At 40.8% G+C, this 24058-nt stretch overlaps 1 protein-coding gene across 1 annotated transcript in view; it reads left to right on the top strand.

The window, feature by feature from the left end:
- AFG2A (AAA ATPase AFG2A) overlaps positions 1-24058 on the top strand; it is a 343648-nt gene that overhangs the window by 98796 nt on the left and 220794 nt on the right. Inside the window, 2 exon segments of the mRNA XM_090034520.1 lie at positions 3787-3840; positions 4190-4269. Coding sequence (XP_089890646.1) covers positions 3787-3840; positions 4190-4269 — 134 coding nt within the window.

The following is a 24058-nucleotide window of genomic DNA, read 5'->3' on the forward strand; positions in this document are numbered from 1 at the left end:
AATATATTTCCCTTTGTGGACACATTTTAAGAGATTTGTTGCTTTGAGGTTGTTGCGAGTAATTTTTTTGGCACTTTGTTTAAAAAAGGCTGTAAGCATGTGAAATCCTATTGTAGACCAGAGTGCAAAGAAACTTTTGTTTTAAAATACTTTTTTTCCTCAGAGGAAAAATGTAAACTAAAACAGCGATGTGATTGGCCCTATTGACTTGAGTGAAACTTTTGATTTGAATGAATGTGTGAAAGCTTGACAGATTACATCTACAGGCTCTCGTCCTACCTCTGCCTTTCGAAAGTTATTTAAAAAAAACAAAACCGGTCATTCAGATGACATCTGCTCAACTTTCTCATTTTATCAGTTTGATTTAACAAAAAGCCAAAGCAGAAGGAAAACTGTTACTCAAGGATTTTTAGACCTGTGCTATCAGATTCCTCATCTGCAGTGGACATGATGAATGTCTGGGAGCTGGAGCAGCTGGGTGCTGTCTCTTTTGAGCTACAGGCCTTTTCTGCTGTATGCTCCTCAAGTTTGGTGTTTACAATGAGCAGGGAAAAGGCCTTTTTGTTCTCAGGATTCTCCCCTCCCTCCTTGTCTCTAGGATAGACGCATTGTGAGCTCTTTATCAATTATGTGACTGGAAAATTATGTTTTTATGCAGGTATTTCGCAGTATCAAATTTCCTACCCTTTGAAATCCTGCAGAGCTTACTGATGATATGTTAATTTGTGTTTAAAGCAGCCATCATTTAACGAAGAGAGTGGAAGGAAGGGGGAGCAAGTAGTCATCATTGTATAATTCCCATTTCCTACTTCCATGATCCATGCTGCCCTTCTTGTTCACTTGTGCTCCCTTGTGCGCTTGTTGTCACACACACTCACAGTCTGTATATGACACATTAGGTCTGACTTCTGCATTTGCTTCCCTGCCTCTTGTGTATCACAAAACAGGTGTCACTAGCTAGTTCATAGATTTCATAGACATCAGGGCTGGAAGGGACCTCGAGAGATCATCGAGTCCAGCCCCCTGCCCCAGGGGCAGGAAGTCCGCTGGGGTCATAGGATCCCAGCCAGATAAACATCCAGTTTACTCTTGAAGGTGTTCAATGTAGGTGCTTGAACCACCTCCGCTGGCAGACTGTTCCAGACCTTGGGGGCTCGGACAGGAAAGAAATTCTTCCTTATGTCCAGCCTGAAACGGTCTTGCAGTGGTTTATAACCGTTTGACCTCGTCATCCTTTGGGGCGCTCTGGTGAACAAACGTTCCCCCAGATCCTGGTGGTCACCCCTGATAAACGTGTAGGTGGCCATCGGGTCACCCTGAGCCTGCACTTTTCCAGGCTAAAGAGTCCCATGACTCTCAGCCTGTCATTGTAAGATCTGTTTTCCTGACCTCTGATCATGCGCATGGCTCTTCTCTGGACTTTCTCAAGCTTCTCCACATCCTTTTTGAATTGTGGGGCCCAAAACTGGACGCAGTACTCCAGCTGCGGCCTCACCAAGGCTGAGTACAAGGGGAGAATGACGTCCTGGGATTTGCTTGAGAAGCATCTGTGGATGCAAGCCAGCGTTTTGCTTGCTTTACTGTCTGCAGCATCGCATTAGAGGCTCATGTTCATCTTGTGGTCAGTGATGACCCCCAAGCTATGTCAGCACCCTTGGCAGTGCTAGAGGAGGGGTGGGGCAGGATAGTGCTGAGTACAAGAGAATGGAGGTTGTGGGGGCAGCTCACTGAGACATTAGAGACTCCCACCATGGGGAGCAGGGGCAGAATCCCCTCATAAGACTCACTCCTTCTCTGCCAAGCACAGCTCTCAAACACAAGCATTCCAGCACCCTTGTGTATGTTCAGACCCACCTCTAGTTACACTACTGATCATCAACTATTTTCAGAAATGACACTACTATAAACTGCACCTTTTAACTCTACCAGTATTACTTCATTTTGTAAGGAGTCTGTTCCTCTCTCTGCATGGGCATTAAGTCCCTCCTCTCTTTCAACATTAGTGCCAACTTCAGTCTATGGCTAGTACAGTAAATGTTGCCACAAACCAGAAAAGCATGGAAGGGAAGACTAGACAAGCAATTGTCATATTTGTAGTAGAAAATTCTTATATTAATAGACACAAGGATCTTATATTATTGTACATACTAATTCCTGATGGTTCTGTTCAGAGACAATTTATCATCTGTTCTCTCAGTATAAAGACATAAAATACATCTTTCTGCAAAATAATATTAGAGAACAATCATTTGAAAGCAAAGTTACTTCATACTGCCCTTCTTCTTTGCTTCAAGCATAGCCTGAAGGCACTCATAGCCGTTAGGCACATAAGGTCATTCACTTTTCAAGCTTGTTAAGTCCATAGGTGCTCTGTTGAGAAGGATGCCATGTCTGCTTGGGGAATTGTGCTGTGGATATCTGTTCACTAGAAAATGGACTGAAGCCACTGACTTGGTTCACATATGACAGCAACTTGTCATTAGAAGGTATTAATTATAGCTTGTTGAAGTAAATTGGCTTGACATCAGTTACTTAATGGGCCTGTCCTGGGCCAGTAACAAGAAGCATAATTTTTAACTATCAAGTTCTTACAACATCTGGCAAAACATAGGAGGCAGCAATTGTTCCTCCTTGTTGATTTGTTTTCATAACGGTAAGTATTTGTTAAAGACCTGAACATTGACTTTGTGGTCTTAGCTCAGTGCCTAGTGGACAGGACTTTCAATTTGAAAAAGCACCATTGCAGTTGTTGGTAAAAGTCTTACTTGGCAGCCTCAACAGAGAGGTCATGGAAGAAAGAATTTGTATACTGAAGTGGTCTCACCAGGAACGTAGAATTTCTAGGATGTATTTCAGGTGTGTTTAGTGGGGCATTGAATGGCAACTTCTTTTCTGTTCTCTGACTCAGCAAACTATCTTTAATTCAGCAAAACACTTAGGTACCAGGTTAACTTTAAATGCATACTTAATAATGAGTAGGGGCCAGTTTGTGCACGTTTGCAAATGCTGTTCTGCTGAATTGAGTCTCTTACATGGTTATCCATCTAGCAGCTTCCAAAAAAACTAAACTTCAGTTGTTTTTAAAACCATTTATTTCTCTTAAGAATAGTATGTAGGAGTCTTGGTATTTATGTAAAATCTTTACCTAGCTTCTTAATGGGAATGAGCATCTGTATATCTTAGCCTGCAAATGCTCTAGCCTGTGTACCCAAAATAATGTGACAAGTGGAAGGAGATTTAGTATGCAGAGAAGGTGAATCTGCAAACAAATGTGTAAAACTTTAGTAAGTGATGGTTTGTCATGTACACACACAGGATGCACCTATACATGTACTTTACTTCTGAGTTGACTAATTAGCTCTGCAGTAAAGTGTCACTGTCTTTGTGTCATTATTAGAGACACAGTAAATTAATTAACTCTGCTGTAAGATAGTAGAGTTGGTGACAGTACTGTCTTACAGCAGAGTAATTAAGTGTGATGAAACGCACATGTAGATGGTGACAAGGGTGATAGGGACTGTCTGTTGTACAACTTTGCACTTTAGCATTCTTGTGCCCCAGCTAGCCCTCCCACTGCCTGACACCACCCCCTCCAGCGCTCAGGGCTGATACACCACGCCTGCTGCCAGCCAGAGGCTGCTGTGTGTGGCTCAAACTGCTGCTGTCGTGGGTGCACGTGTAGACACTGGAGTTTATTGTGTTGCCTTAATTTCACATTAGATGCACTTGCAGTGTTGCATAACAGATCAAGCTTTTTAAAAGCCCTTTTTATTTATCATTGTGCAGGGACCTGAACTGATGAATAAATATGTTGGTGAATCTGAGCGAGCAGTGAGAGAGGTAAGATGCTTGTTCAGAGTGGGGGTGTATTGTGTCTTAGCAGCAATTTCACTAATACTATCTCTGGTAAAGCCTAAGCATTTAACAGAAAATCTTACTTCACAAGAAAGAGGGGGGTTGTTTATGTTTAGTTTTAGGGTTTTTTGCTCTTTTTTATTTGAAATTAGGATTTTTCTTTTTAATTTGTCTTATGATGGCAGTTGCTTCTGATTCTATGCATGTAATTTTGAGCTCCAGATTAAGTCTAATTTTAAAAGATACATATTAGGTTGTTTGAATACCAAACACTATTCTAGCAATTATGCCTTTCTTCCCCTTAGTTAGGATATTGTGTTGTTGTTTTTTCTAGATCTTCAGGAAAGCCAGAGCTGTGGCTCCCTCAATTCTTTTCTTTGATGAAATAGATGCTTTGGCAGTTGAAAGAGGGAGGTAAGGATAATTGTTAAAAAAATGCTGAATGTTTATTCTGTTCTGATAAACAACTGCTTATGTTTTTCGGCCATTCCAGGTTTTTTGTCTGGAATGGCCGAATTTATTTAGAATTCTATGTTAAGTGTATTATTTTTACAAGGGAAAGGATGATATTAATGACCTCATGGCCCACTTGGCATCTGTGGGTAAGATGTCAGCTTCTTCCTTTCTTACATCTTTAGTCTAAGCCAGCAGGTGACGTCCATGACCTTTAATGCTCTGCAATGACAAACTTGGACTAAATGCTGTTTATTAACTATTCTTTTCCACTGCTCATGTCTGACTTTATGGTTAGTTCCTGTTATCGAATTCTGTTTTTCTCAGAATTTGCACTGCACCATTTGAAGGCCTTGATCAAGCAAAGCACTTGAGCATGTGCCTAAATTTAAGCCTTGGAGTAATTCTACTGGAGTCACATTTCAGTCAGTGGGACTATCCAAAACGTGTATTGAAGCACTCTGCTAAATTGAGACCTAATTACTTATTTGGAAGCATTTATGACCTTAATGCCTAAGATGAAGAGATATAAGGCTGTAGAGGTGGATAATATAACTAGGTTTGAAAAGAGCTTAGACAAAGAATTAGACTGGTGAGTCTCAACCAAGGTGTCATAGCACTCTGGGATGCTTTGAGATCCTTTCAGGGGTGTTGCAGGGTGCCACACAGTGTTAGGTTTACAAACCTGATTCACAAAATAAACCCAGATAGAAATCCACAGCTGTGGCCTTAGTTCTTTGCAACAGAAAAACTGATCTATTGATTTTTCTCTGTAGCTAAAAAAACTGAAAATTTAAGAGCTAGCATTTCCTAAGGGGTGTCTCTAGTTTATCTAGGGGTGCCAAGAGTCTAGGAAGATTGAAAATCACTGGATTAGACCCACAGAAGATAGGTCCATTGATAGCTGTTAAATTGAAGAGTTGGGGATGTATCGTCTGACATCTCTGATCCAATGATGGTTGAGGCTAGGAAGGGTGTAACAGGATGGATTACATTAGATATGCCATGAATATATGCTCTTTCTCTCAAGCTTCTACTGCTGTCAGTGTTGGAGACAGGATATGAGCTAGATAGCCCACCCGTCTGACCCTGCATATAACAATCGTTTCATAACATCCTGCTTTGCCCTGATTACACAAAAGCAAAAAGAATCTAGAAGCCTAATGCTGTGCTACAGGAGGATAGCAGTTTTTACTTGTTGTAATTCAGGGGTATCAGACATACCTAGGAGCCTGAGTCAGATCTGGAGTGCAGGGCTCTTTTCAGGTCAGATCCAGGCTGAAGCATGGGGGCATCTGCTGGGGCCACCACTATGGAGATGGATCTATAGTTGGCATAGGGTCAGATGGCCATGAGTCCAGGGATGAGATTCTGGCAGTAGTGGAGGTCTGGGGTTGCAAAAAAGGTTTGTGGGGAAAACTACAGGAGCAGCAAAGCAAGCTCTCTGCTTGCAAGTATAGGCAATAAATTATTTTCCACTGAAATAGCAAAAGTTGACGGAAACACAAGATTTCCACTCAGTAGATAATTTTTTAAAGTACAAAATGTCCACACATGGTTGAATTATGAACAGTACTGAACTATAGCCATAGAACCACCAACGTGCTTATCGCAATAGACTTTACAAAAATTTGTCTTGGAATTGATCCAAAATAAAAAATCTATCCATGGTGGAATTGTTAACATGTTTAACATGTCAACATACTGCTTCATCTAGATGAAACTTTTTTGAAGAAGAAAGCACAGTGGGTTTTCAAGTAGCCTTTTAGTTCAATGCCTTTAGGCAATGGGGCTTTCTGTATTCTTTTTAGGGGATAAATAACCTGACTTCACCTTACCTGGAGGGGGGAAAAATAGCCCTGGCACAGCTTGCTCAAGAATGTAGTATGACCTGCTGCAGTCATGTTGTACTGGAGACATCTGTTTTTGGAGCTTTAAAAAAGAACAGGGTGGGACACACAAATATTTCATTGTCAAATCTGAACCAGATGGGAGGTGAAATATGTAGCAGAGTTCTCATAAAATTCATCTGAAATTAAACGGTGGAGGAAACCAGACAAGGCACTTATTAGAAATGGCCTGTTTTTACAGGCTGATTTTGCACAGTAGGAATTTGCAAATGCATTAGAGATGCTAACGATTTGCAGCCTCTGGAGATCCATTTCCTGTACTATTACTAGCCATACCAAACTTTTCAAGGAAACACCTGTTTATATTGTCTCCCTGTTCCCTTGGTGGATTGAAAAGGTTTTCTCTGTTTTGGCAAGGCAAAACACTTTGGTACGAATTTTGTAGGACATTTTCTTCCTCTTTAGTTCTGATTGCAATTTGTTACATTTTCATCTGTATAGCATGAGCTACATTTCAAGGGTTTGCAGTCAGGCAACCTGTTCTGATGCTTGGATGACATGTCTGCATCAGCAGTGTATTATTATCGTACACATAGTACACAATGGGCATTGTAAACTGTTAAGCTGTGTAGTTCTATGCCTAATTTAAAATAAGTATATACAAACAGACTAGTATTTAGTAGTTGTATTCTACTTTTAATTCTCAAAACAGTTTGTAAACATAATTAACTAATACTTATAATTATAATGCTTATAGTACTTATAATTAACTAGTACTTATATGAGGGGGGATGGTGCAATTGAAGCAGAGACTGACTTGACTGATGCAAGAAAAGCTGGGGTTTAGTTTTAGAAATTCTTAGGTTCCAGTTTTTCATGAAGGCCATTAAGCAGTCTGTTTAGCATAAGTGGAGACATTAAATTAATTTCCATAGTACTGCATTGTCACTGTCTCACTAATTTGCACATTGTTAATCCTTGTTTGAATACATAACCCAACACTCCTCCCTATGGTAATTCTGATTCATGGTTTAATATTACAACAAAATGGTTTAGATATATATCCACTTAGTAAAGTTGGATTAACTTAAAAAATATAGTTAAGAGCAAGCATACTTTTATAGTATACAGTAATAAATAAATGAAAAACACATGAAAAATACATTAAACCATTAAGTGGCCCTTAAAAGATTATTTTGAATAATCAGATAAATATTTCATTTAGATGCATTCATAGTTCAGTTGAATTCTATAGCTAATGTAGGGAATCAAAAGGGAATGATGAAAGCACATGGGGAACCTGAACTAATGCTTGTTAAAGTGGCAAGTTTTCAAGGGCCACCAAGGTATAGTTGGCAAATAAATTTAGTTTTGTTGGTTATTATGCTGTATTTGTATGTCTCTGTTATTAAGTCGTTAATTAGAAAAAATGAAGTAATTCACAATTTAAACTTGGCAAAAGCCCATGAGCAACAGGAAGCGATAGATGGCATAGTACCAAATTGTAGTGTATTACAGGGTCTAGAAAGAATCAACTGCACTTTTTTTTTCAATTTACTGGTGGTAATAAATTTGGAGGAGTTGTGAACATCAGGGGAAAAATGGGAATAACATGCAAAGATTAGAAATGTATTCGACTATGTCATGTGATATAATTTGCAAATAAATTAATCCTAAACATCTGGGGGAAAAAAATAATCTAATGTAAGGAAAAATCAGTAGGAAGGAGAAACTTGGAAATCAGCGAAGCAAAAAGGACTTAGGATGGCTAAAAAAGATATTGGATATGTATTTAGCAGAGCAATAGGAGAAGATAAATATAAACCGTGCTATGTTCAGAAAAGCTTGTGAGGTCACTGATCAAGAAATATTTCCCATCTGCTGGGCTACATGCTTACCCCTCCCTGGAATAGTCTTTATCCAAACCATAATGATTAATTAAAGAAATTCATTGTCAGATGGATTGAGTCCTAAGAAAAGAATTTGTTTTTAAGATGTATTCATAAGTAAATGTAAAGGAGGGGAAATCAGTCTACAGATATGTAAAGCCTGTAGATAATGTTAGGGAGGAAGTACTGAGGAGTTATGAGCAGTTATCATCAGCAGAAGGAATGAAAATAGGACAAGAAAGGGAAAATTCCTGCAGCTAGCAAAGCGACCAAAACGCTGGCTTGCATCCATAGATGCTTCTCGAGCAAATCCCGGGACGTCATTCTCCCCTTGTACTCGGCCTTGGTGAGGCCGCAGCTGGAGTACTGCATCCAGTTTTGGGCTCCACAATTCAAAAAGGATGTGGAGAAGCTTGAGAGAGTCCAGAGGACAGCCACGCGCATGATCAGAGGTCAGGAAAACAGATCTTACGATGATAGGCTGAGAGCCATGGGACTCTTTAGCCTGGAAAAGCGTAGGCTCAGGGGTGATCTGATGGCCACCTACACGTTTATCAGGGGTGACCACCAGGATCTGGGGGAACGTTTGTTCACCAGAGCGCCCCAAAGGATGACGAGGTCGAACGGTCACAAACTCCTGCAAGACCGTTTCAGGCTGGACATAAGGAAGAATTTCTTTCCTGTCCGAGCCCCCAAGGTCTGGAACAGTCTGCCAGTGGAGGTGGTTCAAGCACCTACATTGAGCACCTTCAAGAGTAAATTGGATGCTTATCTTGCTGGGATCCTATGACCCCAGCTGACTTCCTGCCCTTTGGGCAGGGGGCTGGACTCGATGATCTCCCGAGGTCCCTTCCAGCCCTGATGTCTATGAAATCTATGAAAGGCCAGGCCTACATGACAGCTCCAGATACAGCAGTGTGCAAGAAGGAGTAGTTGCTTCTAAGTAATCCCTTCCCCTTTCAAAACTTGAGTCTCTAACAAATTGTGCAGCTGCGAAGAATTATGGGTATTTGTTATTCCTTGGTATCCTACCATTTAAACCCTAATTTTTCTGGCCATTACGGGTTGCCAAAAGGGAAATGGCTTGGTAATTAGACTTGAAAATGATGAATGAACATGGCTCTGTGTAAACGCAGTACAGACAGTCTGTTTGCTGAACTTAAGAAATCTACGTGCTTTGGAAATGTGACATTGTTTATATATGTAGAATTTTTGGGATTTTTGGGCAATAGACATATTGGTTCCTTTTCTTGTTTTTCAGGAGCAGAGAAATGTTTTTCTCCTTAACTGCAAAATCTTGTAATGTAAGACATGAAACATTGTGGTCTGGAATGAAAGATAGTTCCTTTTTCTAAAGAGAAAGAAATCAACACCTTGCCATTCTACTTATGTAAGCTAAGACCATTCTTAAATTGATAGTTTTTCTTTTTTGAGGAGCCAGGGCAGGGGTTGTTTCAAGGTAACCCCTGCACTTCCAAAGTGGCTGGCCATTCAAGGATTTATGTTATGAGGACATTTTGGAGGCATATATTCTTCTGTTGTCTATGGTTTTGAGTGATTACTCTAAATCAGGGATCAACAACTTATGACCCATTGGCCACATTCGGCCTCCAATGTCCATGCCTCCAATACCCTCCACAGCTCTCCCCTCTGTTTTGGAGCTTGCTGCTCTACTGCATGTGTGCTTCCCTCAGGCTAAATACAGACATTTGGGGAGGCTAAAACAGGTTCAAAATGGCTACCCACTCTAAACTTAGCTTGTCCCAGAGCTGACCTTACACTTGCAGACCCAGTGAACAGCAACTAGTTTAAACCTGTAACTGTACAGAAGTTCCATGCACACAAACTGGTTTAAAAATCACAGCACCCGGTTTAAGATAAAGTAGTATCAAACTTACTTGATTTAGGTCAAACCAGTGCATGGAACTTCTGTATACTTTTCCTGTGCAGCCAGGAAAATCTAACCACTGGCTTCAGACCTGGGCTGCTCTTTTTTGCTCTTTTCACCCCCTACCCTCTGGGCTATTTTTTGCCTTCCCTCCCCCAACTAGCCAGCCCTCTCAACCCTTATCCTATGACAAGATTCTCAGAGTGCTATCGCTTTTATTAGCATTTGCTGCTGCTGGAGCTGGGTAAGTAACTCTTGATGGGCAGAGGGATGGGTGGGGGGGGGTCATGCCAACCCTGTCCATGCCACCTGTGGGTCTTGCCTGCCCCCCACCCCTCAGGAGTTGCACCTCCCCCCGCATCCTTTGGTGGATCTCTAAGTCCCTCCCTAGCTCCCCCATCCTGACTTACCTGATACTGGACAGCCATTTTTAATTGGTTTAACCTCCCCCTAAAGCCCCCGAATGTCTGTACTTACTTTCAATGCACAAAGGTTGGGAATCTGTAGTTGGCTGCTATGGGGCAGAGGAGACTTCTGCCAACAAAAGGCTTCTGAGCTCTGATCTGAATATTTAAATAGTAAGAGAAGATAATTCTATGAATTTATATAATACAGGTGTAAATCTATGGATTCCAATGGAAGTGTGGATTGGTCAGCATGCCTGAAAACTAGGCACTTTATATGTTAGGTCCCAAAAACATGGGGTTAGAAATCTAATTGAAGGTATTGCATGTTCCAAAGTTTATGTCTATGAAAAATCAAATCTTCTCTTGCATAGTCTGGCACTTCTGCTTGTAACAAGGGGTGTGGTAGATCTTCTGTCTCTCCATCAAGATTGTATGATTTACTGGAATATATACTATAGCGCACACACATTTTAAGAACAGGTTACACTAAGAATACCAGACTTACCACCCATGAAATGATATGGTGTGGTCCATGAGGCTGGTAGAAGGGGCAAGGAATAGGGGGATGGGGCTTCTTACCCAAATATAGGGCAGGGAGACCAGTTGGGCATGTGTATCAGCAGTGGGAGGGAAGCAGTGGTTGCATTAATCCCTTCTTCCACTGTTCCTACTGCCACCATATCTGGATCCATCTCAGAAAGAGGACTGTGGTCTAAATCTGGTCTGGGGCAGGGTATGTTTGACATCCCCGGTTAGACAAACAGGTCAGGAATGGTACAGGAATGCTGCCTTGAGCATAGGTGGCCTCTCAAGGTCTCCCTTTCAGCACCTGCTGTTAATTGGTTTCACTCATTCACACAAGACACTTTTGCCTTGCTTGTTTTAGGACAAAGTAGTCTGAACTCGGCAGGAGAATCTGCCTGCCTAAGGTAAATCACTAGTATAGAATTGGTGGAGGTGCTGTCACCATGCCCGCTACAGGAAAGAGTGGAAGGAAATATTTCAGTGACTGTAAGATAACTCCTTGTGGGCGGCATGTGCTCATGGTCTGTGAGTGGGGCAGCTCTAATTTAGCCTGTAAATAATTCAGTTGACTCCAGAATCAGTTCGTGTATCCATTTCGTGTAGCATGTTCTTTAGTATCTTCAGAATTGGGGTCTTTCTCAGTTAGAATGGCATTTGGAAGAATAAAGAAACGGATAGTATTTAAAGCCCATTAAATAGCTGAAGCTTAGTTTACAATCCAACTAGAAGTACACCACTATTGTATTTAAATATTGATATATGCTATACTCTAACAGTAGAATCCAGACTGGTTATTCACATTTCACATTCTGGTCTGTAGTACTTCCAGATTAAACATTAGTTGCTTCCAGAATAGACCTGATTGATTATAGTTTTCAACTTGATTAACTTTTTGGAATGCACGGAAAGAGAAGTGCTGAGGAAAACAGAATGAGAGGAGATGGAAAATATACTGTGCATCAGGTTTCTTTTTATTTTCTTTTTGTTTTTTTTTAACATGGCTACTATGCAAACAGGGTAGTAGAATTTTAACTTTTAGCATCGTCCTGTAGTGCCTAGGCATTGCAGGACAAATTGGAAAACAAGGTTTCTTATATTTCATAAATATGTCTTCTCTCATGAGTAAATTAATAGATAGAAAAGACCTGGCTTTTAATACCTCTTGGTCAAGCCACATAGAGCGTGGAGGGTGGGATGGAGAGGAGGCTATAATTAGAGTGGATCCAGGAGTCACTTTAATTAAAGCACCCAGAGTGTCACGTGTATCAGCATTCCCATGCTGAATGATGGTGGTGGGGGTGCTTTAACTTGTCGAACGAGCTTCAGTTAAAGTGCTCCTGCAGGCATTTTTTGGCACGGGGACCCTGATGCACATGATGCTGGAGTCTGCTGGAGTGTGGCGATTACCATGCTCCAGCAGACTTGATTAATTGAGTCTGCTCCAACACACTATAATTACAGTGCATTGGAGCAGGCTTGCTGCACATCTGTATGATTGCATCTATGATACCCTTAGGTATTTATGAACTGGGAGAGTGCACTTGGGATGGATCCCTGGAAGACAGGCCTGCAGGTGTCATCCTGAGAGAGGTTTTGAAAACTAAAGCCTGCTACTTGGTGCATGCCTGTGAAAGATTCCATTTTTTAATATGGAAGTTGTCAGAATTTGCTTTTGTGTAGGCAGCTCAAATGTAGTTCCTTAAAACATCTTCATCTGTTAATATGATGGGTACAATGCAATATTTACACTCAAGGGCAAGCATTTTTGATGAACAGTACATTTGCAAAAAAATAAAAACAGGAATTCTTGCACATGTTGAAAATGTTGATATATTTAATTCTGACAATTTCAAAATGAAACTTTTAAACTTTTTTTTGAAAATGGCGTTTTTCTTGTAAAAAGTCTCCTAAATGACAGGGAAAAAGGAATAACTTGAAAGTGAAACAACATGTTTTGTTTCTGTGAAATTAATTTATATTGACTTAAAATGATTGTTAATGTTATTGTTCTGGTTTAACTTGAACTAGCATTTTTTTTTGTTTTTTAATTGTTCAGTACAGCCATATAAGTAAAAATCCACTGTCTGCCCAGGTGGTTTACACACAGACATAATTAATTTTATGTTTTAAAGAAACTTTAAAAAAGTTTCGTAGTTGATCCCATTGAATTTTGTTCTATCCATTTTTACTTCTGTTAGTGCCACCCTTTCTTTTTGTTAATTTACCTTTTAGCTAATTATTAATTTGCTTTGTCTTCCCTCTTCCACTGGTTTGTGTCTCTTCTTTTTCTTTTATCTTGGATTTTCTTCCTTAATTTTTGTATAGTCTTTTTTTTCCTTTTCCATAGCCCCACTCCCTCTTTTCTTCCCTATTTTTTCTAACTGTTTCATATCCAAGTTTGTTCCTTTAATCCTTCCTTGGTCTGTTTGTGTGCTAAGCCCTTTGAGATAACTCTGTCATGTATTTAACACCACCTTATACTTTTGTTTCTTTTTGTGAAATCCCTTCCTTTCTCCTCACTACCACATACCAAGCCTTGCATCTCTTTCTGCTCTACTCCCAGCAAAATCCTCCCTCCAGGTGAGAGAGACAAGGAACTAAATTGTTCTCAGTCCTCTATAGAGAATGAGGTAGTTGCTACTAATCAAGGCAAGGTTGGAGTGAGTGATTAATAACTATTCTTCCCCCTTTTTTCCTCCCTACATCTTCAGGTACAGGAGAGAGCGTGTTGCAGTAGGTCAGCCTTGCCCTCTTTCTTATTTAGAGGAGCGAGGATGAGGGGAAGACTTTTAACCATAGAGATGTTTACTAAAGTGAGGGCCCTTTCCTGTGTCTGCTCCAATCTGAGCCAGTGGAAAGTAGATCCCATCGTGCATCCACCATTTTGACACAGAACTATCAAAAATTGTGAGAGCAGTGTGAATTGAAGGACAGGATGAAACTGATCTTCCCTTCCCTTGGTACTTGGAATTCCTACAGGTTTTTATATGGCCACTTCCTTTTTCCTGTGCTCTCCTCTCAGGTGTCAACTGCTTCTCAAACAGACCCCAGTTCAATTTTCTTTCCATTTCACTGACCCCTATAAGTAGCTGGGGGATGAGAGGCTTATGCAAATAGAGAAGCTGGATGTTCAACTAGTGGAAAAGTCAGATATTCATGAAGCCCTGAATTTGTGTAACTTGCCCTCTCTCCTTTTAGACAGTCTGCAATCCCTTGGCAGTCGTGGGAGACAAAGCAGGCATAGTACACTACAGTCAGTCATGTCTGACTTAGTTTGGATGTAGAATTAGGGCTGTCTGTGCCAGCTGTAAATTTGGCCCAGCGTTTCTTTAATAGTTGTACACACTTGTGCTATGTCTGTGCTTTGTGAAATTCCTTTCACAAAGGGAGGGGTGGGAGGAAGGGTGGAAGGAAGGGAGGTAAATCACTTATTCTTGCCACAGTTTTCCATCTGAAAAAGAGGTCATAACTAACTTGAAGAGGTAATGCATGGATTTATTTCAATTTGTGTTGAGATAACTTCGATGAAAATAGTAATGTAAAGTATAACTATATTATTGTATTGCTGTTGTGAATGTGGGGAACTTTATAAGAACAGTTAATTTACTCAAATAGTAGTGATGTTCTTTGAATACAGATCAGTTCTAATATATGAAAAAAGACATAATCCTGCATTCGTTATATATCAGTGATGCTTATTTGCCTGAATAGTCTGGCTTAACTGAATGGATTGGGAGGTATTACCATTATTATTGCTGCTACTAATGCTATTGGGATAGATAGATTTTTCTTTTTTTTTAGTCTTAATATTGTGGAAAACCTTGAACTGCCAAAGTCATATTTCACCAGAATTTGTGAGGGAAGGAAATAAAACAGTGTGACAGTTAATTATGATCATGGCAGTTGGACTGAAAAGACTGACTTGGCAGGTGTTCCTTGCTGACAGTTTACCCTTACGACGCCCTGACAGAAATGTCAGACTCAATAAAATCCTTCAGACTGCGTGAGCAGAGCGACTCCTGTGTGGGAGTGTGCTGGCAGGGGGCTTTGGTATTTCAGGAACCTTTTACCTCATTTTGTGTAGAAATTAAGAATCCTGCCAGTAAAGTTAATTTGAGCTAATACTAATTTTTTTAGACCATTTTGTTACGTCAATGAGTTTTACATTTATTTCAAGATTAAATTATTTCCATAGAGTTTCAGTAAAGAAATAATTTGAGATGATATCATTTCCAGGAGTATTTATAAAACTTGAAACTTTAGATTTTTACTGTAATTTTTTTGTACAAGTTAGTCTCTACTTCTAAGTACACTTTGTCCAATATTAAAAGATAAATACAACAGGCCAGATCATCCCCAACCTCTGTAATTCTGCATACTATGACATTTTGCTGGTAATCTCTGTGCAAAGATTTTTCTGATGCTGTTCTGTCAGCTAGAGGTGGTTCCCTTATCCATGGTAAATCTTGTAGGGTCTGTCACAAAACCTTGCAGATGTACAGGTTACTGGTTACTTGCATGGAGAAACTATGCCCTTAGCAGCTCTTCCAGACTTTCTTTGACTTGCTTAGTTTTGCAGGTTCAGTGGATCTACATGGAGGTTGTTGTTTCTTTTTTATTTTCTTTGGATGCTGACATTATTTAAGCTTACATATGATATTGGAATATCTCTTTGGAATCTTCCACATACTTTGGAATTTTCTTCTAAGTACTCTTGAACTGTGCGTTCAAAGATATGGAAGGTGAAGTGTACTTCCATACAAAATTGGATGGGAAACTCTTCAACTTTTCACAACTTAAAGCAAAGACTAAAGTTAGAAAGGTGCTTATTAGGGAATTTCTGTTAGCTGATGATGCTGCCTGTATAGCCCATGATGAAGACCTACTACAAAAACTCACGGATCACCTCTCAAGTGCTTGCCAGGCATTTGCTCTCACAATCAACATAAAGAAAATAGTTGAGTTCCACAAGAGCCATTAGTCATCCTTAATGAGAACCAGCTAGCAGTAGTCCAGAAATTCAGCTACCTAGGTTCTACAATGACCACCAATCTTCACTGGATGAATAACTTAATGTTCATGTTGGAAAGGCTGCCACCACCTTCAGCAGACTAATTAAAAGAGCATGGAACAACTCAAAGTTTACCATCAAGACCAAAATGCTAGTGTACAAGGGTTGTGTACTCATCACTCATGTATGGTGGAGAAACATGGACAGCTTATGCACATTAAGAAAAAATGTTAAACAGCTTCCACCTGCACTGTTTATGCTGCATACTCAACAGCATATGGCAAGGTAAAGTTACGAATGCAGAGGTTATTCAAAAGGCATATTTACCATGTGTGACAGTCATACTCAAACACAGCTGACTGTGTTGGCTAGGCCATCCGAGCAAATTGGAAGATGGATGCATACCCAAGGATGTGCTTTACAGAGGACTATCAGAGGCAACAAGAGCAACAGGACCTCCCAAGCTTCACTACGAAGACGCATGCAAGTGAGATATGAAGGCATTTGTAATCGATCCTAACCAATGGGAAACCTTGGCAAACCTTGGCAAGTAATTGTAACAAGTGGCATCATAGTCTTCACCAGAGCATCAAGGTCCATGACAGAAATTGGCTCCAACAGCTTGAAGAGAAAAGAGCCTGTGTGGCAGGGCATCTTTGGTGCCTGCCACTTTAAGGGCTTGAGCAGGCTGCAGTTCAGCCTGCAGGTGGGACCAGACCCAATCAGGAGTGTCACATGGCACCCAGGAGACTGCCTGATTGGTGTAGAGCTAGGCAGTCAGGGTATAAGACAGGCCCTGAGAGCAAAGGTTGGCAAGTTGCTATTGGGGAGCCAAAGGGTGAACATCTCCCAGCTGGAGTACTGCTGTTCTAGCAGATCTGGTGGCCATCTATAAACTTAACAGGGGGGACCAGCGGGGAACGAGAGAGTCCCTGTTCCCTTGAGCACTACCAGGAGTAACTAGGAATTATGGCCACAAGTTGACTGAGAGTAGGTTCAGGCTAGATATCAGGAAGCACTGCTTCCTAGTCAGGGCGGCTAGGATCTGGAACCAGCTTCCAAGAAAAGTGGGACTTGCTTCTACCCTGGGGGGTCTTTAAAAGGAGGATAGATAATCACCTAGCTCAGCGCTCTTTCCTGCTCGTGGCAGGGGGTCGGACTTGATCTGCTCAGGTTCCTTCCGACTCTATCAACTATGAAACTATGCTCCCAGAACACCTGGAGATCAAGGGTAGGAACTATAGGGATGGAGGAGGTTTCTGGTTCTGGGGCATGACCTGGAACTACAACTTGCTGTGGATGGTGTGTTGGGACTGCCTGTGGCAGGGCAGTTTCCAGGAACTGCCACACATGTATCTCCCTAGTGAAAGGCGAGTGGGGTGCCAGAAAGCCTCAGCCCCACTGCCTTGTGGGTGACTCCATAGAGGGGGAAGGCTAGGGTAGCATATCCCAACAGAAAAGCACCGGGCGAAGGCCCATAGAATGGGTCTTGAGCCCCCAGGGCATAAGGCTTAGTGAGGTTTAGTAGGGTGGAGCAGCGGGGCCAGGAGGGGTCCAGGGTGAATATGTGGTCTACAAGCTCACAAAGTGAGGATAGTGTGTGGATGGGGCCCGAGAAGGCAAACCTGTGTGAGAGAGCTGCCAAGAACCTACCTATAAAACCTTGACTGGTCAATGCTGCGGCCAGGACTAGGACTGTCAGGGCGCCAGAGCACTCACTGTGGGGGATGGCCAGAGCTAGCAGCTTGGAGTCTCAACTGGCCTAGGGGCAAGGCCAGGGCGTGTGAGGCCAAAGGTTTCAGAGGGGGCCACTGCCAAGAGGGAAAGGGATCTAGAGAGGTTTGCAGCCCAGTATGATGGCAGAGGTTAGGCTGCCTGAGTAGCGGGGATCCAAGGTAGGGTCCTAATGTTCAGACTGGAATATAGTGAAGCCCAGTGTGGGGCCGGAGCCATCTGCAAGACGTGGGAAATGGTATAGAGGCAGTACAGAGCCATAACAACCTTGGCATCAGGGTATTAAATGGGCAGGCCCCTGCCTTGAAACATCTTTTCAGTTATATCAGAGGTGAGGCAAGTTGGCAGATTGCCTTAGACAGGTGGGTGGGCCAATGTTGGGACTGGCCATGGGATGGCCCCCTGTCACGCCTGTAGGAAGCAAGCAGCCCCCAACCCACCCAAACATGACATATACGTCTGTAACCACTGCCACAAGTCATTCAAGATTGGACAGTTGAGTCACATGAGACACTGCAAACCATCTACATTACAGGCTGCAATATCCACCATCTGCTGTAGACGAAAGGATGTCAAAGCTATATGAAATGGGTCATTTTAATGCTGCTGTTGATTTAAAAAGCATAATAGCCTTGTTGTTTGACTACTTTGGCAATTCAGGACATCATGTTTAAGACTATTGGTCTTAAAGAAGAAATAGGAATTGCATCATTCTTGCACATACTTTTGTTAATGTTTAATATGTTCATTTGAGGGAGTAAACAGTTTCTTAGGCTGATTTTAATTAGGTAAGAAAAGGTATTGAACTCCTGTCAGTTTTGGAATTTACTTTTAGGCCTGTCTTCTACTTGTGTATCTGGTAACTTAGGACCTGGATTGTGCAGCTGATATTGTTTAGGCCAAATTCTGCACTATAAGCACCAAAGTCAACATAGTCTTCTGCAGGCTCAGTAGTTCTCCTCCATAGGATCAGTATCAGATAAGGGCTTAAATAGGCTTTCCCATCAAAATGATACATCCTGTATTCTGCAAGACTACTATATTGTGCATTAGTCCTGCAGAATAACCTGACAACTAAGTGTCTGATTGTACTTTTATTATGAACTCTAATTTACAAAATTTCACTGTCAACTGAAACTGTATGTGTTTGACTTGCGGAATAGCAGTACTGGTCTCGAGATGTTTTCTGTCTCAGAAATGGCTTTAGGTGGTTAACCCAGCAGCCACAATATTTTGCTCCCCTGCAACTTCAACTGCTGGTTCTCCTTGGAAAAATACTGTACTTACCGGTATTTTGAAGGAACGATTATCTTTTCTTTATTCTGCCTTTCACAAACAAGTTATGTATCTTATGGGGGATGGCATGTTTTATGTGAGAAAATATGGTATTTAACTCTTTTAAAATGCACATGGAAGATGCCATATTTAATTCAGATTATTAAGGACTAAAGTCTTTCTCTCATTGCGAAGTTCACTAAATTCATGAACAGTCTCACTTGGTGTACTTTGGAATTCAGGGTATTGATACTGATATTGAATTGGTATTGATAGGCACATGCAGGAACACAAGCTGTCTAAAGCCAGTGGATTATCTCCTGAATTAGTTAGACTGTTCTTATGCTGAACTGTATCTGGCTCCAAGTGATTTAATAAATTAAGCTTTATGCTATAAAATATTATTGCAGATTTGTAGAATGTAGGCCTACTAAAGAAGGGAAGAAGAGTTGACAAAAAAATCCGTATGTATAATGTGTGACCTGCAGATGCATGGTAAAGCTTGGTATTTAACTAGCACTGCACAATCATTTAATAATTATATTCCATACTTAAAAAAAAAAGAGCTATGCCATTTTAATTTAACAACATTGCAAATAGGATTTGGCAGTAATAAGGCTGCCAAATATTTCCCACCCCCTTTTTTTACTTTGGAGTTCAAAGTATTTATAGTGAGAACAGGGTATGTATGTAAAAGCACACCATACCACATGCACACACAAAATATGTAAAACTGAAGTTTGCCTTAATTCTGTCATTTTGTTGACAGGAAATGAGTCTGTAGCAGTATGCATCTTTTGATAGCTATTTCTATGCAGCTCTGATGATGACATAAATGTGTGGAGGTCAAGGAGAAGAGGAAAATAGAGGGGAAGCCGAAGCGAGGATGACTTGGCTGGAAGTTGGTTTTGACAGTATGTTAGTAAGACTGGAGGGTTAATCATAATTTGTTTCTCTGACTGCTGAATTTGCGTCAAAAGCCCAGGCAGCCTTAATGAGCATTACCTGTGCTAATTTGAAACCCTTGCTGGGAAATCATGGGAAAATGGAAAAATGCATACTTGTATGTCACCCTTCAGATTAACAGTTTATATACAGTGTTAAAGCTTTTCGGAGCACACGGTGCTGACGCAGGTCTAGAGCAGCTGGGGAAGAAATCTCTCACTATATATGTCTGTCTGTCTGCATTTTTATAGGATATATACTGCTAACCCAAAAGGGCTTATTTATGGTAGAGTGAATGCTAAATATGGTGCATAATACAACAGCCTAGTTCAACATATAAATACAAACACAAAAGTATTCAGTAAATACAAGCATACAAGATAACAGTTTTAGTATCAGAGATTCTGGGTTTAATTTTTGTACTTTTATTTTGATTTATTCTGTTTTCAGTCAAAACAATGTACTTCCCCTCCAGCCTTTACTCTATTTCCTCCATGAGGGAAAATCCAGTAAAAGCCAAAATCCTTCAGTGGCAGCCTTTTGCTCAAATCCACTGACTTAGATGGTATACCACAGGATAAGGTGTATGTATGAAGGATTTGGCATGGGTGTAAAAGAGTAAAATCTTATATACATATAAAGCCTGGTTTGTAATATAGAACTTTTTTCAATCGTAGAAAACATTTTTGGATTTTGCCACCACCAGAACTAAGTTAGAATAACTAGGGCTAGAAGAAGGACCTAAGGGAGGTCATCTAGTTCAGTCCCCTGCTCAGTGCAGGATCATCCCTGACTAAACCATCCCAGTCAAGTTTCTATCTAACCTGCTTAGGAAAATTTCCAGGGATCTTCTCTAGGTAGCCTATTCCAATGGTTGACCACCCTCATAAGCACAAAGTTGTTTCTAATCTCCAGTCTAGATTTTGCCTGCTTCAGTGTGAGGCTCCTAGTCCTATCCTCTGCAGCTACAAAGAAAAGTCTGTCTTTTTCTTTTCTTTGTAATCACCCTTCAGAAATTAAGTTTATGTGGATCTGTTTAATTCGAGACCCCATTATCAGTGACTTCTGCCCCCTCTACCCTGGAATCAACATTTTCTCATTACTACATGTCTTAAGCAGGGAAGCTGCTTTTTCTTTCCTAGCACAGAAACATGGACACACTGCAGCAAGATGACTGCAAGCTTCTTCCACAGACAGTAAGCAGAAAAGATGAATTCTAGTGTTAGTGTTTTCACAGCTCTTCTTAAATTGGCAACAGTTTTTGCTGTCAATTTGAGCGTAGCCGTGAAAGCATATATAGTATGTTTACTGGACTTCATGTGTCCTGCTTGCTGTCCCAGAAGGAAGCTGGCAGTCATGTTTCAGCACTGCCTCTCCATGAAGAAGCCAGCTCAGGCCATAACTCTGAGGGATTGGGTTTTTTTTAACATTCTGTCTTGGAAAAACAATGTGTACCCTCTTATTTGGGGGTGTGGTATACAAAAAAAAATGGTATTCATATTAGGAGGGGTGAATGCACTTACCAGCCCATTCTTTCAAAAACATGTTAGCCTTCTTATTTCTGCTCTCCTCACCAAAACAAAAGTCTACCTACTCCCTCAAAGACTTGTGATTTCATACTATTTCAACTGCATTTATCATTTAGGCCCTGATCTTCCACATATTTTTGTGCTTAACTTTCTGTCAATAGATATAATGTTAAGTAAGTATGTGACTTTTTGTAGGATTTGGGGCATGAGTCCCTGTTTAAGACTAGTTTATTTTATAGTGGTGATGTTGTTTGTTTGTTTGAGTTCTGTGTCCTTTGAAACTTATTTGCTATTCATGTGCAGCAACTGTATCATTTTTACCATGTTATGTTTAATTTAAATAAAGAGGGCTGTGTCTCTTGAATATGTTTAGAAATTCTTTGATTTCATTTGTGAATTTGTAGTACTGCTGTATCAAAGTAGATAAAGCTGGCGACTAACAAACCCAGGACCCTATTTTGTTATTTCTAAGCAGTCTAGTTTGTTATTTCTCAGTCACCCCCAAGATGGTGGCAGATGTCTTTTAGATTTTGAATACTTACGAAAGGTGTTCAAATACCTGTTCCAGAAAATTATAGAATATCTATAGCAGCTATTCATAACAAATCTACACAAAATGTATTTTATGATATTAAGATTTCTTGAACTCTGAAAAAAATATCAAGTATTGTTCTCTAGTGGATATTGACATTGATTATGGTAGTGATGCACTAATAACCTGTGTAGTATAAGCATCCAGTAGTTAGAATAGTTGGTATACATCATGAATTTGCAAACAAAAAATTGCAATATTCATTGTATTTTAAAATCAACCTGATTATAATTTATTGGTCTGTGTATTCATAAATAAAAATGGTCTAAAAATTATTGCAAGTCATAAAAAGTTAATATTTGCCTAGATATGTGTGGGGAAGAGAACAAATAAATGTTAGCCAAAGAAATAATGATAAAATCAGCATAAAAACGTAATTTCAATTATTAGCATGCAGGTAATAATGGAGAATAGTATTTTTTAAAGTATTGGAAAAGGTCTATTTAGAGGCAGGGAAATGAAGTGGCACAATGTGATGAAGAGTTGTGAAAACTCCACTTGGAACAATCCTTCTATGATGAAGATGTACATAATAATTTACTGAGTGGCAGGCAAGTCCCACTGAAAACCTGAGGTTTAACTAATCAGAGAAGCAGGCCTTGAATAAAGTGGTTACAATACTATTTGTTCTTCACCTGTTTTAACTATTCAGCTGTACTTACAGCAGTTGTTCAGCAGAGGGAGCTTTTAGAATAAGCTGTTGACTGTCTTTGCCTCTAGGGCAGTGAATCTTAAATGAGATATCTTGAGGTACCTTTAAAAAATGCTGTGGGGTGCCACATACAGTTAGCACTGTTAAGTCTGTAAACATGATTTGCAAGATAAACCCAGATATTTCAAAAAGATATCCATAGTTGTGTTTTTTTCTGAGTTCTTTGCAACAGAAAAACTGTTATATTATTTTTCTGTAGGCAAAAAAAGATTAAAACCAAAGCTACTTGCAGATGTTTTAAAAAAGTAAAAAGCCACTCTTTACCAGAAACAGCAGCATGTTACTTTAGCCTAGCTCTGCAGTGTTTGTAAAGATTGGGTACTTCAGGAGAGTTTTCTGGCGCTTTTAGCTAAAGCTGATTTAATCATCTATTAGATAAGTGCCAAAAAAGCCCCACTGAAGCGCCTGATATTGACAGATGCTGGTCTGGGCTGGGGATGCAGGTGGGGGTGGTGCTGGGAGGGATGGCTGCTGGGGGACTATGGCAAGTTTTGGGGTGGCTATAGCCCACCCTGTAGCCCCTGCTCCCAGCGCTGCTGCAGCCTGCCTTGCCCCCACCTGACCAAGCAAAATCCCAGCCCAGCCCACCCGCCCCACCAGGGAGAGGCTGGCACAGCCTCTGGCCCTAGTCCTGCAGTGGGCAGCTCACTGTCACCCTGCACACAAATCCCATTCCTCCCCCAGGGGTGTGCGCAGTGGCTAGGAGCTTCCCCCCCACACTGCTCTGCATCCCCTGGACAAGCTGCCCATGACTCCATCCCACATCCCAGTCACCTGCCCTGCCCTGGCTGGGCAGTGCCTGCTCCTGCTTCAGTCCCTCCCTCACTGTGGGGGCCTCGATCTGCCCCCCCACACCCCTTCCCCCCACAGACTTATCAGCTGGATGCTGGTCTCCAAGTTGCTGGGGCACATTCCTGGCGTGTGGCCACCTGCATGCATGCACATGACATTTATCGGTGACATAATTGGTTACACTGGCCAAAAAAATCTGATTGCTGATGATGTAATTTTTTCTTCTATCACTACTGATCCAATATGGACCGATATATCAGTGCACTGATATATTTTTTTTTATGTCTGCAAGTCTAAAAAGGTTGAGAACCACTGCCCTAGGGACCAAGTATTTTGGCTTAGTAAACAATCTTAAGTCTTGGAAATGAGGAATTGCCGTCTAGTCCCAACCCAGTGCACTTTTGGATACAGCTTTTGTTCCTATTTCTGATTATGAGTGGGTGGTTTTTTATGGGGAGGGGAGGGTCAGTTTTTTTAATGCAGTCTTAATAACTCCTTCAGAGAGAGGGATCTTTGGTTCTTACCCTTGTTCCCAAATCGGTGTATATATATTTTATTCAATGGCTATTTAATATAAACATGTCTAAATAGCTGTGGGAAC

The sequence above is a fragment of the Crocodylus siamensis genome, chromosome 2, assembly GCF_052110815.1.
Source record: "Crocodylus siamensis isolate JL-2025a chromosome 2, ASM5211081v1, whole genome shotgun sequence".
NCBI lineage: Eukaryota > Metazoa > Chordata > Crocodylia > Crocodylidae > Crocodylus > Crocodylus siamensis.